The sequence below is a fragment of the Papio anubis genome, chromosome 3, assembly GCF_008728515.1.
Source record: "Papio anubis isolate 15944 chromosome 3, Panubis1.0, whole genome shotgun sequence".
NCBI classification, from domain to species: domain Eukaryota; kingdom Metazoa; phylum Chordata; class Mammalia; order Primates; family Cercopithecidae; genus Papio; species Papio anubis.
The window spans coordinates 76,565,820-76,583,880 of record NC_044978.1 but is presented as its reverse complement, the minus strand read 5'-3'; the positions used below and the strand labels follow the sequence as shown (position 1 = coordinate 76,583,880).

General features: G+C 37.5%; 1 protein-coding gene across 13 annotated transcripts in view; it reads right to left on the bottom strand.

The window, feature by feature from the left end:
- The window catches only part of ZGRF1 (zinc finger GRF-type containing 1), an 84,660-nt gene that overhangs the window by 22,837 nt on the left and 43,762 nt on the right, over positions 1 to 18,061 (bottom strand). For all 13 annotated transcript variants that reach the window (XR_002522159.2, XM_021938732.2, XM_021938738.2 and 10 more), the window contains 6 exons: positions 17,903 to 18,041; positions 16,680 to 16,864; positions 15,147 to 15,343; positions 12,165 to 12,304; positions 908 to 1,051; positions 147 to 261 (listed from right to left, as the gene is read on the bottom strand). Coding sequence is in view for 12 of the 13 variants with exons in the window: in XM_021938732.2 (XP_021794424.1) it covers positions 147 to 261; positions 908 to 1,051; positions 12,165 to 12,304; positions 15,147 to 15,343; positions 16,680 to 16,864; positions 17,903 to 18,041 (920 nt within the window). In the remaining variant the exon portion in view is untranslated. The remainder of the gene's footprint in view (positions 1 to 146; positions 262 to 907; positions 1,052 to 12,164; positions 12,305 to 15,146; positions 15,344 to 16,679; positions 16,865 to 17,902; positions 18,042 to 18,061) is intronic.

Below are 18,061 nucleotides of genomic sequence, written 5' to 3'. Positions count from 1 at the left end.
CTACTGACAGAGAGTAATGTTGTAGTCTGAAAAATAATTACAATTTTATTGGCAACATTTATATAATGTACTTTTATTGAATTTTCATCTTTACTTCTGGTTACCATTTTTTAATACCAATGACTCAAAGGTAAAAATTGACTTACATTGTTAACAGGTACTGTGTTAGAGGTAGAGTAGCTGGATTAAAGTAGTCCTGAATGTTTTTCAAAGTAGTCAGTTCTGTGCTAGCATTACAAACTAATAACGCATGGACAATCACTGTACAGAGGATACAAAAAATAAACATTCGACGTAAATAAAATGGTCCATAAAAACTCTGTGTTAAATGTTCACATAACTCAGAGTTTGGCTACTGAATTAAGCACATGACATAAAACAAACCCTTAAACACACACACACAGATCCCAAACTTATATTCATTAAATTACTATGCTAGCTGCTCATTCATTTTTCAATGGGTACCCATAAATTGCATAATTTAAATCATATTTGGACTTCCATATATCAACAAATGAACAAGAACACCTGTTTTGAGTTAGTACGTTGTAGCACAACTTCACAGCCAGCAGTTTCCTTTAATCAACATATCATTTGTGCCATACAGTAGTATTTGTATAATTTTTAAACACTTTCTTGCTTTTTTTCCTCAATTACTTCATAGAAATGTATGGAAAACAGAAAATCAGGACAATCTAATTAGAAAATTAGAACAAAACAATCCCCCACATACCATTCTTCCTCACAGAAATATCTATATATTCAACTTTCATACACATTTTCAGGAACACACTGTACACAATAGTAGAAACTAGAGTTGGGTGCTTTTTATTGGCTTTAATCAAACAGTGCATCTTGTCTATCATTCTTTTTAAATATAAACTAAAATGAACATAGTAATACTCACTGTTAGTGGGCCAGTTGGAAGGGAAATAGCCTTTCAAAGGCAATATTTCTATCTCATTGATAGACGATGGTCCAAAGAAAGCACTACATGCAATAAAAGTATCCAGCTCAAAGTCTAGGGTTTTTGAAACCACCCAAAGATCATCTGAAAAGACAAACTTTTTTTTTTAAAATTATACTTTAAGTTCTAGGGTACATGTGCACAACGTGCATGTTTGTTACATATGTATACATGAGCCATGTTGGTGTGAAGACAAACATTTTTAAACACTACACAGACACATACAGAATGGTTCTATATTTTTAAAAATTATATATATTTGCACATGTGTGTACATACATCTATAGTACACATATACGTACACATGATGAGAAGTAAAGCTCTGGAAAGATATTCATCAACTATCAACCTAAAGGTTGGGAGTGCTCCTGAACAAAAGAACCAACATCAGATTCTGCAATTAATACAGTACCTCTTGAATCACACAGAAAAAGACTAAAGAGATGGCACAATTACAGGGTGAGGAAGAAGGAGGGCAGAGACATCACATGGGAAGATGAGTTTGCTACAATGGAAATCCCTAGGTTTTGCATGAACCCACAGAACTCCTAAGAAGGCAGGACATGGGCTAGCCCATAAGACTATTGTATTAGTCCGTTCAGGCTGCTATAACAAAATATCTTAAATTAGTAATTCACAAATAGTAGAAATTTATTTCTCATAGCAGTTCTGGAAGCTAAAAAGTCCAAGATCAAGGTGTCAGCAGAGCACCAGTGAATAACCAGTGAAGGCTCACTCTCACTGGTGCAAAGGGGCCAAGGCACTCCCTTTAACCTCTCTTATAAGGTCACTAATCCCATGCAGGACTAAGTTATGCAGTGCCCACATGACTTAATCATCTCCCAAAGGCCCCAGCTCTTAATACATTGGCAATCAAATTTCAAAATATGTATTTGGCGGGGGGAGTGGAGGGTGGGGGGACACATTTAGACCACAGCAACCACTTAACACACTACAAAAAAAGTAATATTGGACTCAGTTCAGGCTGAGAAAACCAACTGCCAGGGCATCAGCAATTGGAATAGTGCCAAAGATCAGATCAATAAGGATATTAGCAGTTCTAGCAAGCTGAGAAATAATCACAAAAAAGCAATATACTATCCCATTTTCACTAACAAGCCTCTTTCAGGAAAGCGGACCTTCCTCCTCTCTAGCAACTACTTAGTAATTAGCATGTGTATCTTGTGATATTAAAAGTAGGCACAGGGAGGAATAGGGTTTTTAGAAATGAGAAAGGTGTGGAAGCCCTGAAAGAGAGACTAAACTGGGCAGCGACTAAGATTTCAATACCCAAATGAGTCTGAAATTTATTGGACAAAATCTATCAAATTGGATTCATCTTAAATTTTCCCTGCTGCAAATAGGAATGAGAGATTCAAGTGAAGAAAATAAACTAAAGAGAACCTTAAGACTGAATATATCTAGTAATTATTTAATCATATGCATTTCAAAATGGTAACCTATAAGGAATGAAAATGAAAGGTATTAAAGTAAGACTTTCACTTTTAACTGTATATATTTCTTTATACCTTGATTTTTCATTGTATCCATTTATGTATTACTTGTTAATTTTTTTCTTTTTTTCCTCAAATGCTGGTTTGGAGATTTTTAATTTTTAAAAAAATGATCTCAAACGTTTAATTTCTAAAAATCCAACCACTTCATGAATGTCTTCTATGTGATATACATTTAAAAAATAAAAACATACATAATGTTCCTGCACAAAAGTTTCCTTCAAAGGTCACATTATAAATTCTTTTTACTTACTAAATTAATAACATAATTCAAAACATGCAAAACAATGCTCAAAAAAACTTTTGAATTAGAAATAAAGACATAGGAGATTCCTGATTCTGGTGTCATCTAAGATGCTGAATTAGTATGATTGTTGGTTTCCTTTCTGTGGGGAACAGAGAGAGAAGTGGAGACCACCACGGAAAATCTCGAGTTGGAGGGCCTGTTTTGAACTGGGGTTTGTGTACCTGAAGTGATTTTGGCCAAGTGCAGAAGGCCTGTAGAGGAGGAGGGGATCAAAGAGGGTGAGGAACCTCCTGGGGTTCTGTTCTTGCTTCCCATCCCATCTTCTTCCCCATCCCCAATTGTACTGGGACAAATAGGGCCTACCTATCCATAAGGCAATTTATACTTCTGGTCCAGAAATCCTCTGGAGGAAAAAAAAAAAAAATCAGGGCGGCAATGCAAGCCCTATGCCATAAAGTGTGGAGAAAAACAGATGGTAACTCACTGATCACAGGCAGTCTCTACCTCACCTTCAAACCCCTAGGGCTAAAGAATTTCACAATCTAAGAAATGATACATCTTAATGTTGCATTTTCCTTTTAATCAGAGGTTTTAGATTTCACTTTAGGGATCATTCTGTGGGTAACTGTGGTTTTCTAGTGCCTGGGGCTCTCCACCTCATAGCTCAGTTACACCCTCAACTCCCTGAGCTCCTTCGAGCTGACCAGACTGGAATGGGCCTTCCCCCACATGTACTGCCAGAAAGAAAAGCTGATACCGCCAGGGGAAAATGAGTTCACAGGCCAAAATATTAAGACATTCAAGGAACACAAAGACTTAAAAAAAAAAAAAAAAGAGGTAAAGGAAGATAGTAACAATGTAAAATAATAACAGCCGAGTGCAGTGGCACACAACTGTAGTCCTAGCTACTTGGGAGGCTGAGATGACAGAATTGCTTGAGCCCCAGAGTTTGAGACCAGCCTAGGCAAAACAGTGAGAACTCATCTCAATAAATAAATACGTATGTACATACATACAGGAAAACAGGCCAGGCACAATGGCTCACGCCTACAATCCCAACACTTTAGGAGGCTGAGTCAGGGGGATCACTTAAGCCCAAGAGTTCGAGATGTGCCAGGACAACATAGCAAGACCCCATCACTACAAAAAAATTAAAACATTAGCTGGGTGTAGTGGCTTGAACCTATAGTCCCAGCTACTCAGGAGGCTGAGGTGGGAGGATCACTAGGGCCTAAGAGGTCAATGCTGCAGTGAGCCATGATTGCTCCACTCCAGCCTGGGTGACAGAATGAGACCCTGTCTCAAAAATTAAACAAAACAAACAAACAAAAAAACAAAAAACAGGAAAAAGAAACGAACACAAATATTAGGTTGGAAAAATATAATTGATAAATAGCAGGATGAATACATTTGAGGAATCAATAGCCAATTCAGATAATCATATTGATGATATTTCCCAGAAGGAAGAAAGGACAAAAATTCAGGAAATATAAAGGAAAAACTAAGAGATTTGGAAGACAGATTCAGAAGTGCTAACATTTAAATAATAAAAGATCTAGAAAAGAGGGAAAGAATAAAGAGATAAAAAATAAAGATTTGAAGAAATAATTAAGATTCATTTCCCAGAAGTATAAAAAAAGATAATGAACTTTAGATTTAAAAGGTCCATAATGTGCCCAAAAGGAGAAATCAGGAAAAACCCAGTTAGACACTGTATAGAGAAATATAAGACTATCAAAGTAATCGAGAAAATTCTAAAACTCCCAGCCAGAAAGAGCACATAACACATAAAGAAATAAGAATCAGAGTGCCAGCCAGGCGTGGTGGCTCACACTTGTAATCTTAGCACTTTGGGAGGCCGAGGTGGGTGGATCACCTGAGGTCAGGCGTTTGAGACCAGCCTGGCCAACATGGTGAAACACTGTCTCTACTAAAAATTAAAAAAAAAAAAATTAGCTAGGCATAGTGGTAGACACCTGTAATCCCAGCTACTCGGGAGGCTGAGGCAGGAGAACCACTTGAACCCAGGAGGTGGAGGTTGCAGTGAGCCCAGATTGCACCACTGCACTCCAGCCTGGGTAAGGAGAGTGAAACTGTCTTAAAAAAAAAAAAAGCCAGGCACAGTGGCTCATGCCTATAATCCCAGCACTTTGGGAGGCTAAGGCGGGCGGATTACAAGATCAAGAGATGGAGACCATCCTGGCCAAAATGGTGAAACCCCGTCTCTACTAAAAATACAAAAGTTAGCTGCATGTGGTGGCGTGTGCCTGTAGTCCGTTAATCGTGAGGCTGAGGCAAGAGAATCACCTCATCATTCAGGAGGCGGAGGTTGCAGTGAGCCGAGATCACACCACTGCACTCCAGCCTGGCAACAGAGCAAGACTACGTCTCAAAAAAAAAAAAAAAAAAGCAAATCACAGTGCCATCAGACTTTTCAACAATAACGAATACAAGATGATAACTAAGTATATTAAATGTTGGATTAAAATATTTGAAAGTGCCGTTTTTGTAGGTTGAAAGCATTAAAGGAAAAGAACTTAGAACCTAAAATTTTATATGTAGCCAAATTATCATCCAAAAAAGATAGAAAATAGATCTATGCTAACCCAGTGTTTCAAGATTTAGACTAGAACTACTCAAAGCAGGCTGTCCTGAACAGTTTGTTACTGGTCTGTAACAAGAAGCTTGTGCTAGAATATAATTCAACAAATCAACATAATGCTTCCTTCATTCAGAAAGCTTGCTACAAATAAAACAAAATACAGCTAAACTAAACAGCATGCTAATGATATAGGTGATCTACATTCTGGAGCAGCTCCTCAGCTCTCTTTGGGAACCAGTAAGTTTGTGGACCAGAATCAGCCTACAGACTCTACCTTGAGTAGCACTAGTCTAGATTTTGTCAACTGGGGGCAGGAGGGGGAAGAGTAAGGAAACGGATCAGGGGAAGAACCAAGGGAAGTGGGTGCTTTCTAAATATCTGTTTTATTGGGAGCAGGGATAAGATTTAAATATCAATTTATTTTTTTTAAATAAGAAATGAGGCCTTTGGGAGGCCGAGACGGGCAGATCACGAGGTCACAAGATCAAGACCATCCTGGCTAACACGGTGAAACCCCGTCTCTACAAAAAAATACAAAAAACTATCCGGGCGAGATGGCGGGCGCTTGTAGTCCCAGCTACTCGAGAGGCTGAGCCAGGAGAATGGCGTGAACCCGGGAGGCGGAGCTTGCAGTGAGCTGAGATCCAGCCACTGCACTCCAGCCTGGGCGACAGAGCGAGACTCCATCTCAAAAGAAAAAAAAAAATAAGAAATGATTTTTAAAAGCATAGTAAAATTAGAATAAACAAAAATAAGTTAAGATTAAAGAAACATATCCAGGTATCAATTACTATAATAAAGTCAACTATTGGCCTTATTCTATTTACAAGTCACATCTTTAAAATTGAGACATATGCTGTTTATAAGGAACACCTGTGATATAAGAACAAACAAAGATTAAAAAATGAAAAAAGACTTATGAAACTAATACTAGTCAAAATAAACTTAGCATACCTATATTAACAGACTTTTAAGAAAAAATTATTAGAGAAGGAGAGGATCATCTCTACATAATGATATGTTTACCCCGAGGTTAATAATAATTTAAAATACATATGTACCAAATAAAATAGCCCTAACATATAAGATGCAAAATGTTATAAATAGCAGGGAGAGAGTGCACCACAGAGGAAATTTTCAACTCATCTCCCTTAATTACTTAGATAACTGCCACAAAAAGTTGGCTAGACTATATAAATCTGGACAAGACAATTAATAAGCTTGATCTGACCATTAAAGAGTTCTGTATTCAACAATTAGAGAAAATGTATTTCTCTTGTACTATGCCATTAAAAACAGCCTTAAAAATATCGCTTCTCAGTCTTTTGGCTAGGATCAAGTGTACAAAAACCTTAGTAGGCCAGCTGTGGTGGTTCACGCCTGTAATCCCAACACTTTGGGAGGCTGAAGCGGGCAGATTACTTGAGGCTAGGAGTTTGAGACTAGCCTGGCCAACATGGTGAAAACCTGTCTCTACTAAAACTAAAAAAATGTAGTGGGTGTTGTGGTGGGTGCCTGTAATCCCAGCTACTTGGGAGGCTGAGACAGGAGAATTGCTTGAACCTGGGAGACGGAGGTTGCAGTGAGCTGAGATCGTGCCACTGCACTCCATCCTGGGCAACAGAGCAAGACTCGTCTCAAACATACATACATACATACATACATAAATTTAATAAATTTTAAAGAATAATATAAAAATAAAAATGTCTACCTATTACATATTTAAGTCAGAAGTTAATAAAAAGTTAAACTAGAAATTCCCTACATTTTTGAATATTAAAACACATGCTAAATGACTCACAGGTTAAAAAAGAAATCATAATGGGAAATTTAAAACAAACTGAATTATAATGAAAAAAATACTTCAGCAAAAATAGAGTGGTAGGCCAGGCGCGGAGGCTCACATCTGTAAACTCAACACTTTGGGAGCCTAGGCAGGCAGATCACTTGAGGTGAGGAGTTCAAGACCAGCCTGGCCAACATGGTGAAACCCTATCTCTACTAAAAATACAAAAAGTTAGCTGGGTGTGGTGGTGGGTGCCTATAGTCCCAGTACGGGAGCATGGGAAGCTGAGGCAGAAGATTTGCTTGAACCCAGGAGGTGGAGGTTGCAGTGAGCCACGGTTGTGCCACTGCACTCAGCCTGGGCAACAGAGCCAGACTACATTTCAAAAAAAAAAAAAAATAGAGTGGTACTTTAAGGAAAACTTACAGCCCTAATAAGTGTATTAGAGAAGAGAAAAGCCTCAAAATTAGCTAAGTATCAACTTAAGATGTGTAAAAAAGAAGAGGATACTATCCTAAACAAAATAGAAGAAATCATAAAAATTAGAGAGGAAGCCAACAACAACAATAAAAATAAAACAAAAATACATTGCTGATCTTCTGATCAATAAAACCAAGTCAGTTCTTTGATAAAAATAACAAAATAAGACAAACCTCAGGCAAGACTGGTCAGAAGAACAAAAACACAAATAATACAGTGGTATCAGAGAATATGAATAAATTTAAGATAAAAATATTCAAAACTTCCACAGGGAAATTTGCAAAACTTTATTATAAGATGTCACAAAAAAATTTAAATAAACAGAGAGATATAGCAAGTACATGGTATTAAATCTTAATTTTTTTTTTTTTTGAGACAAGGTCTCACTATGTTGCCCAGGCTGGTCTCCAAACTCCTGAGTTCAAGCTATCCTCCTGTCTTGGCCTCCCAAAGTGTTGGGATTTCAGGTGTGAGCCACCATGCCCAGCTCTAAATCTTGGTATTTTAAAGATGGCATCCCTTCTCAACTTTATAGGTACAATTCCAATCAAGATCCCAACAAGTTTTTCATGAAACTTGATAAGATGATTCTAAAATATATATGAAAGAGTAAAGGACCAAGAACAGCCAGGCCACATCTAAGAACACAGAGGGGAACTTGCACAATTTGATATCAGGATTTATGAAGCTATGGTAATTAAGGCAATCTGGAACTGGTACAACAATATACAAATTAACCTACAGTATAAAATAGGGATTCCAGAACACACACAGTTACTTTAAACCTGATTATATGACAGACGTAGCATTTCAGACCAGTGAGGAAAAGAGACTAATCAATAAAAAATGGTTACTATTCTAGCAAAATTGGTAATTAAAAAGAAAAAGATCAAACCGGATCCCTACTTCACACCATATACGAAAGAAAAAAAGAGTCAACTTCAAGTGGACTGAAGATTTAAATCTCATAGCCACCAAAACAGCATGGTACTGGTATAAAAATAGGCACATAGACCAACAGAACAGAATAGAGAGCCCAGAAATAAAACCAAATACTTAGAGCCAACTGATCTTTGACAAAACAAACAAAAACAGAGTGGGGGAAAAAACCCCTATTCAACAAATGGTGCTGGGATAATTGGCAAGCCACATGTAGAGGAATGAAACTGGATCCTCGCCTCTTGCCTTATACAAAAATCAACTCAACATGGATCGAGAATTTAAATCTAAAGCGTGAAACCATAAAAATTCTAGAACATCAGAAAAATCCTTCTGACACTGGCTTAGGCTAAGACTTCATGACCAAGAACCCAAAAGCAAATACAATAAAAACAAAGATAGGCTGAGCGCGATAGCTCACGCCTGTAATCTCAGCACTTTGGGAAGCCGAGGCGGGCGGATCACGAGGTCAGGAGATCGAGACCATCCTGGCTAACACGGTAAAACCCCGTCTCTATTAAAAATACAAAAAATTAGCCAGGCGTGTTGGCGGGCGCCTGTAGTCCCAGCTGCTCGGGAGGCTGAGGCTGGAAAATGGTGTGAATCCGGGAGGCGGAGCTTGCAGTGAGCCGAGATCGTGCCACTGCAGTCCAGGCTAGGGACAAAGCGAGACTCCGTCTCAAAAAAAAAAAAAAAAAGAAAGATAAATAGATGGAACTTAATTAAACTATTAGTAAAAAGCTTCTGCACAGCAAAAGAAACAATCATCAGGGTAAACAGACAACCCACAGAATGGGAGAAAATCTTCACAATCTATACATCTGACAAATGAGTAACACTCAGAATCTACAAGAAACTCAAATCAGCAAGAAAAAATCAAATGATGCCATCAAAAAGTGGGCTAAGGACATGAATAGACAATTCTCAAAAGAAGATATACAAATGACCAACAAACATGAAAAAATGCTCAACATCACTAATGATCAGGGAAATGCAAATCAAAACCACAAGGCAATACTGCCTTACTCCTGCAAGAATGGCCATAATCAAAAAATTCAAAATTAATAGTTGTTGGCAGGGATGTGGTGAAAAGGGAACACTTTTACACTGCTAGTGGAAATGTAATCTAGTACAACCAGTGGCAAACAGTGTGGAGATTCCTTAAAGAACTAAAAGTAGAACTATCATTTGATCCAACAATCCCACTGCTGGGTATCTATTCAGAGGAAAAGAAGTCATTGCACAAAAAAAGATACTTACACGTTTATAGCAGCACAATTCGCAATTACGAAAATATGAAACCAGCCCAAATGCCCATCGATCAACGAGTGGATAAAGAAATTGTGATATAGATAGATACACACACACACACACACACACACACCCCTCCACACACACACCATGGAATACTATTCAGTCATAAAACGGCACAAATAATGGCATTTGCAACAACCTGGACGGAACTGGAGATAATTCTAAGTGAAGTAACTCACGAATGGAAAATCAAACATTGTATGCTCTAATCGTAAGTGAGAGCTAAGTTATGAGGGTGAAAAGGCGTAAGAATAATACAATGGACTTTGGGGACTCAGGGGAAAGGGTAAGCGGGGCGGTGAAGGATAAAAGACTACAAATTTGGTACAGTGTATACTGATCAGGTGATAGGTGTAGCAAAATCTCAGAAATCACTACTAAAGAACTTATTCATGTAACCAAACACCACCTCTTCCCTCAAAAAATTATGGAAATTAATAATAAAGATTTAAATGTCAAAAACCAAACTGTAAAACATTTAGTAGAAAATATAGGTGAGTAATTTTAGAACTCAGCATAGGAAAAGATTTTTAAGATAAGATATAAAAAGCACTGTCAAAAAGAAAAGATTACAATAAATATGACTATTCTAAAATTAAGATTTTTATTTATCTAAAGATATCTTAAAGTAAGTGAAAAGACATGATCTGAGGAGCAGATATTCACAATATACATAATCAACAAAGAATTAATATGAAGAATACATAAAGAACTTCTATAAATAAAAGAAGGTTATAAAGAACCCAATAGTAAAATGGCTAAGAAGAAACACATGTAACTAATAAACACATGAAGAGTATTTTAACATCACTGGTGAGCAGAGAAATGTAAGCTAAAACCACAATGCAATCATCTTACACTCATTTGAATGAGTTGCTCTATAAGATCTCTTATACTCAGGTTGAATACAAACTGATAGAGCCACTTTGGAAATCAATTTGGCACTACAATCTAAAGATGTGTGAAGTATCTTCATATGCTGTAATGCAGCATTTTTATTCCTAGAGTAATATTCAAAAGAAACCTGTACATATCTACAAGACAGTACAAGAATATTCACAACACCCTGTTCACAGTGGTAAAACTTAGAAACCCAAACAATGAAAACAATAAACTATAGCATGTTTACAAAATATTATACAACAGTCAAAACAAATAATCTAGACTAGATTTAAGAACAACAACATGGATAAATTGTAGCAACATACTAACCAAAAAAAGATAAATTCCAAAAGATTATATACAGAATGACATCATTTTAGTAAGGTCTAAAAAAACTAAAAATTTTATTTAGCTCTTTAGGAATCCATTTACATAAATCTATACACAAAGGAAAGAAAAATGTTGGTGTGTGCAAGGATCAAAATGATAATTACCTTGGGTTTGGAGAGACCAGATTAGGTAGTGGGGTTAACTTAAATGTAGGTTGGTATAAAGGTACTAGATTTTGATTTGGTTTGTGGGCTCACAAATGCTTATTATATTATTTTAAATAACTAAGTAAATAACTAAATGACAGTGAGCTATGTGAGGACCAATGACTAAGAGTAGGTCACAAAATCACAAATAATGATTAATCCAACTTAGTGCACCTAAGGTCCTTTAAAAACACTCAATGCTGGCCGGGCATGGTGGCTTATGTCTATAATCCCATGGTAGCCAAGGTGGGTGGACCACCTGAGGCCAGGAGTTCAAGACCAGGTTGGCCAACATGGTGAAACCATCTCTACTAAAAATACAAAAATTAGCTGAACTTGGTGGCGTGCACCAGTAATCCCAGCTACTCGGGAGGCTGAGGCAGAATAATCACTTGAACCCAGGAGGCAGAGGTTGCAGTGAGCCTAGATCACGCTACTGCACTCCAGCCTTGGCAAGAGAGTGAGACTCTGTCTCGGGGGGGAAAAAATGTTTAAAGGATTTTATTTCCAAATATACAAAATTTGGGGTTCAATGTTGCCAAATTACATAGACAATAAAAGAAGCATCAACAAACTTATTATTACGTATTTTCGGTTTATTTTTGACATTAAATCAGGGCACAGTTGATTCAATATACTTACTTATATGATTCCAAGAACTAATTAAATGTTTTTGGTATCCCTTTTAATGAAGTTTTTAAAAAGCCCTAACATCTTAAAATGTTTTTTAGAAATGGTCTAATTTATTATACAATTAGTTTATATATAATACATAGTACTATTAAATTATACTTTCAAAATTTAATATAAAATTCTTTAATATAAACAACTTATACAGTTGTATGTAATGGAGATAGAAGGCTAGATTGAGTCACCAGTATGATCAGATCAACTCACTTTTGCTATAAGCTGAAGAACTTTCCTTCCGACTCAGCTTAAGATAAAGTTTGGTTTTTGGTTCATTATAAAACTCAGGATTTACAGTAGTAAACTTCTTTAGTTTGCCATACTGTTTTCTCCGAAAATCAAATCCTTTTCTGAAAAGGTAATAAAAAATAAAAATGAATTGTGATAATATTAAGGTGCAAGTTTTTTGAAAATCTTTAAAATACAGTATGAAAAGAACCAGGTTTTATATGTGTACCTACTTTCATACATGTATACAAAATATAAATATATTCTATCAAAGTAAGAAAATAACAACTCTCACAGAACTGTCATCAGTTTTAGAAGAGACTGAGATAGAAAAGTATCTGAAAGATAGAACACCTCATGTGCTTTTTAAAATCTTTAAATTTAATTTGTTTTATTGGAATGTAATAGTTACACATACTTTAGGAGTACATGAGATCTCCTGGTATCTTTACACATTGTGTAATGATCAAATCAAATCAGGGAAACTGGGACATTCATCACTTCAAACACTGATCTTTGTGTTGAGAACATTACAATTCTTCTCTTGTAGTTATTCTGAATATACAATAAATTATTAACTATAATTTCCCTACTGTATTCCTTTTTCTTTTTTTTTTTTTACATTTTAACCAACCTTTCTTCATTTCCCACCCCCTTTTCTTCCCAGCTTCTGGTAACCACCATTCTACTCTCTTACTTCCATAAGATCTGCTTTTTTAGCTCCACATATGAGTAAGAACATGCAATATTTGTCTTTTGGTATCTGGCTTCTTTCTTTTTTTTTTTTTTTTTTTTTTTTTTATACTGATTGAGACAGAGTCTGGCTTTGTTGCCCAGGCTGGAAGTGCAGTGGCATGACCTTGGCTCAGTGCAACCTCCACCTCCTGGGCTTATCTTGTTTCAGACTTCCAAGTAGCTGGAACTATAGGTGCAGGCCACCACACCTGGCTAATATTTTTATTTTTTGTAGAGACCAGGTTTCAAGAGACAAGGTTTCATCATGTTGCCCAAGCTGGTCTTGAACTCCTGTGTTCAAGTGATCCGCCCACCTTGGCCTCCCAAAGTTCTGGGATTACAGGCGTGAGACCATGCCTGGCCTTTGGCTAATTTCACTTAACATAGTGACCTCCAGTTGTTGCAAATTACAGGATTTCAGTCTTTTTTATGCCTGAGTAAGATCCCATTGTGTGTGTGTGTGTGTGTGTGTGTGTGTGTGTGTGTTTATATACCACATTTTTTTTATCCATTCATCCTCTGACAGACACTTAGGTTGATTCCGTATCTTGGCTATTGTGACTACTGCTGAAATAAACATGAAAGTGCAGGTATCTCTTTGATATACTTATTTCCTTTCTTTTGGATACATACCCAAGATTGGGATTGCTGGATCACATGATGGTTCTTTTTTTTTTCTTTTTTTTTTGAGGAACTTCATTTTCCAAACTATAAAATGGGAATAACTTATTCCCATATCTCCATCTTACAGGCTATTATAATAATTACATAAAATAACTCATGTGAGGCCAGGTGCGGTGGCTCACGCCTGTAATCCCAGCACTTTGGGAGGCCGAGGCAGGCGGATCACAAGGTCAGGAGATCAAGACCATCCTGGCTAACACGGTGAAACCCCATCCCTATTAAAAATACAAAAAATTAGCCGGGCATGGTGGTGGGCGCCTGTAGTCCCAGCTACTCAGGAGGCTGAGGCAGGAGAATGGCGTGAACCCAGGAGGCAGAGCTGCAGTGAGCCAAGATCGCACCACTGCACTCCAGCCTCGGAGACAGTGCGACTCCGTCTCAAAAAAAAAAAAAAAAAATTTGTGTGAAGTGCCTAGTTACAAGAGGGCCTGGCATATATCGGCTCCCAATAAAAATGTTACTATTAAATCACCATGCAAATGGTCTTTATATTTATTTTGAATAATCTAAACTTTTATAAAAGACATACTTCCAAAAAGTAGCATTCTATTATCCTATAAGCTATGTAGGTCAGACATGCAAACAATCAGTTATTTATTATGCCACACTGCTAAAAATTATTCCTATAGTTTTTCGGATAAGGTTTCCCTTAGGATTGTGGAAAATAGCCCCAACTATACATAAAATAAGTTAGAAAAATAGCACCCTGCTAGTTATACTGATATTGCTCACACTGTTTGATGTTTAGAGGGAGCCGAAATAACTTTAAAGACTTATTCCCTGGCCAAGCATAGTAGCTCACGCCTCTAATTCCAGCACTTCGGGAGGCTGAGGTGGGAGGATCATTTCAGTCCAGGAGTTCGAAACCAGCCTGGCAACATAGCAAGACTCCAGCTCTACAAAAATTTCAAATTAGCTGGGTGTGGTGGCATAGGCCTGAAGTCCTAGCTACTCAGGAGGCTGGGCCGGGTGGAGAGCTGGAGCCCAAGAGTTCAAGGCTGCAGTGGGCTAAGGATCACACCACTGCACTCCAGCCTGGGCAACAGAGCAAGATCTTGTCACTATATAATTAAAAAAAAGAGAGACGGCCGGGCGTGGTGGCTCAAGCCTGTAATCCCAGCACTTTGGGAGGCCAAGACGGGCGGATCACGAGGTCAGGAGATGGAGACCATCCTGGCTAACACGGTGAAACCCCATCTCCACTAAAAAATACAAAAAAAAAACTAGCTGGGCGAAGTGGCAGGTGCCTGTAGTCCCAGCAATTCGGGAGGCTGAGGCAGGAGAATGGCGTAAACCCGGAAGGCAGAGCTTGCAGTGAGCTGAGATCCGGCCACTGCACTCCAGCCTGGGCGACAGAACGAGACTCCGTCTCAAACAAACAAACAAAAAAAAGACTTATTCCCATTTTGCAGGTTTAGAAACTGAGGTATTCCATCTTTTAAATAGTTTTCCTATCTTAATCTCTTTTAAAACTGATGATAGTTCTGTGAAGGCTGTCGTTCTCTTATATAATCACAGGCAATCGCTTGGTACTATAAAACATACCTCAACAAAAGCTGGCATTCCTCATAGAGTGGTATCTTTTGACTTCTTAAGTACAAGCCAATACTCTTAATATCACTTAAAACCATGCCAGGTCGAGCTCCTTCCTGTGTTAAATATCCTGGAGTCACGTCCTCAAGCCATTTAAAGAATTTACATCGATCAGCTTTGGGTCCATCACATGTATAAAAGAGACGACCCTAAGGCGAAAGAAAAAAGATCAACATTTAGTGAAAAAAAAGCTTTTACTTTTCAATTATTTTTGTGTTTGTCAAGGCTTCTATGCAGACTGCTTGGCATTACTGTACTCCAGTAAATTAGTCACTATACAACTTAACTTTATTAGTAATTTAAAATTTAAAACCACCTGCTTTTCCATTTACTTTCTCTTTATCAAAAGATTACATTATTCTGAGAGTAAAAGCTTATTTGAAAATTTGTTTTTCTGATTTAAAATGTTCACTATCAACAACCTGAAAGCTGCCCAGAAACACTGAATATCTTATCCATTTCTTTATATCCTTTTTTCTCATTCACATAAGTACACACACACCACAACCCAACAAGAACAAACACATGTAAAATTTTTTAAACAAAACTCAGATGATACATTTTCTACTCCGTAACCTACCCTTTGTACCCAACAACATAGTATAAGCATGAAACTATGTCATCAAATAATCTTAAAAAGAAAACAAAGACTTTTAGTAGCTATATTTTAGTCCACTGTTATACCACTATTTATGAATTTTGGCTTTTGACGCCTAAATTTAAATCCAAATTTATACACTTAGCTAACAATAAAGTGGGATATGCAAACGGTGGAGTTCTACAGTGAGTATAAGTCATCAATCAACCTACGTTTTATTAACCTGACTCCCTCCATAATATATTATTAACAATATAAATTAAGTCAGCATACTTTTCTATTCCTCTGGGCTTATCTGTTACTTGTACTGGGGATTACATGGTAGACTAGTTTCAACCTTCATTTCTTTCAGGCTCATTTCTGAAATCTCTAAGCTCTCAGGTTGAAACACATCCCCCTTCTCAGTGATCTCACTATAACTTAGGCATATTCCTCCTATTTTATCAATTACAGAAGTATGTAAAATTTTCAGGTGGGCACAGTGGCTTTTATGCCTGTAATCCTAGCACTTTGGGAGGCCAAGGCAGGAGGATGGCTTGAGCCCAGAAGTTTAAGGCTGCAGTGAGCTATGATCAAGGCACTGCACTCCAGCCTGGGCAACAGTGAGACCCTGTCTCTAAAAAAATAATAATAATAAAAATAAAATTAAAATACTACACAAAAAGTTCCTAAGCAACTTGAAGGTTAATTTTAACTCATATTTTTGTATCCTAGAGCACAGATCATTCTTTCAATAAAACTTTGAGAATTTAATGTGTGTTAGGTACTAACACCTCAAATAGAAAGCTCTTAAGACTCACTCTTTAAGCTTATCATGAAGTAATAGGTACCTAAACCCTTTATAAGAGAAGTATTTGGTATGGTAGGGGGAGGGGAAGCAAGAATACCTTATTTGGACCTTCCTTTTTAACCATGACAAGTTTTGCAGGTTGACTATGATGGCAGGATGGCACATTATTTTCTACGTTTTTCAGTTTCTCTCCCTTCAATGATGTGTAAAATGATATGTCAACTTTTGAAAGAGCTTTGTGCAAGTTTTGTGCTAACGCAAACAGCAATATATTTAGATGTTCTACAAAAAAAAAAAAGAGATAGAGCAGAAAATTAAATACAAAATAATTTTGTTTGTATTACATGTGCTGTTTGTAGCTGAATTTGAATAGCCTTTAAACAGAGTCATACCTAATACGAATTTCCATTTTTAAAAGTTATTTTCTGCTAAATTTAACACTTCTACTTAAAAAAAAAAAAGAAAGAAAGAAAGAAAAACTCTTAACTTGCAAAAGATAATACTGGCCAAGTGTGGTGGCTCATACCTGTAATCAAAGTACTTTGGGAGGCCAAGGTGAGTAGACTGCTTGAGCCCAGGGGTTCAGACCAGCCTGAGCCACATGGTGAAACCTCATTTCTGCTAAAAATACAAAAATTAGCTGGGTTGGCCGGGCGCGGTGGCTCACGCCTGTAATCCCAGCACTTTGGGAGGCTGAGGCGGGCGGATCACGAGGTCAGGAGATCGAGACCATCCTGGCTAACACGGTGAAACCCCGTCTCTACTAAAAACACACAAAAAAATTAGCCTGGCATGGTGGCAGGCGCCTGTAGTTCCAGCTACTCCGGAGGCTGAGGCAGGAGAATGGCATGAACCTGGGAGGCGGAGCTTGCAGTGAGCCGAGATGGGGCCACTACGCTCCAGCCTGTGGGACAGAGCGAGACTCTATCTCAAAAAAAAAAAAAAAAATTAGCTGGGTATGGTGGTGTGCACCTGTGGTTCCAGCTACTGGGGAGGCTGAAGTGGGAGGATTGCTTGAGTCTGGAAGGCAAGGTTGCAGTGACCCAAGACTGCTCCACTGCACTCCAGCCTGGGCAACAAAGTGAGATCCTGTCTCAAAAAAAAAAAAAAAAGAAGATTGTCATCTCCCACTTTTAAAACTCACTTTTGATCTGAAATTAGAATAAAAGTTACTGTTCAAAAACTAGAACATAAGAAAAATAACAAATCTTGAATGAGATATTTAGTATGAAAATTCACAATATAATGTATCATACTCTTACAATTCTACTACTTACATGAAGCAGCAATCGTAATACAATAAAAACTCAACAGCCATACCTATGAGGCAAGATGTGAAAGTCTGCTTATAATGAGCAGGAGACTGAAAAACAGCTGGTATGTGAATTTGCCTTTGGGGAAGATAAGCAGATTTTATTTTCTGCCCACTTGGAAAACATAGCTCAGAGCCACTTATCTCCTGCAATGGAATAATTCAAG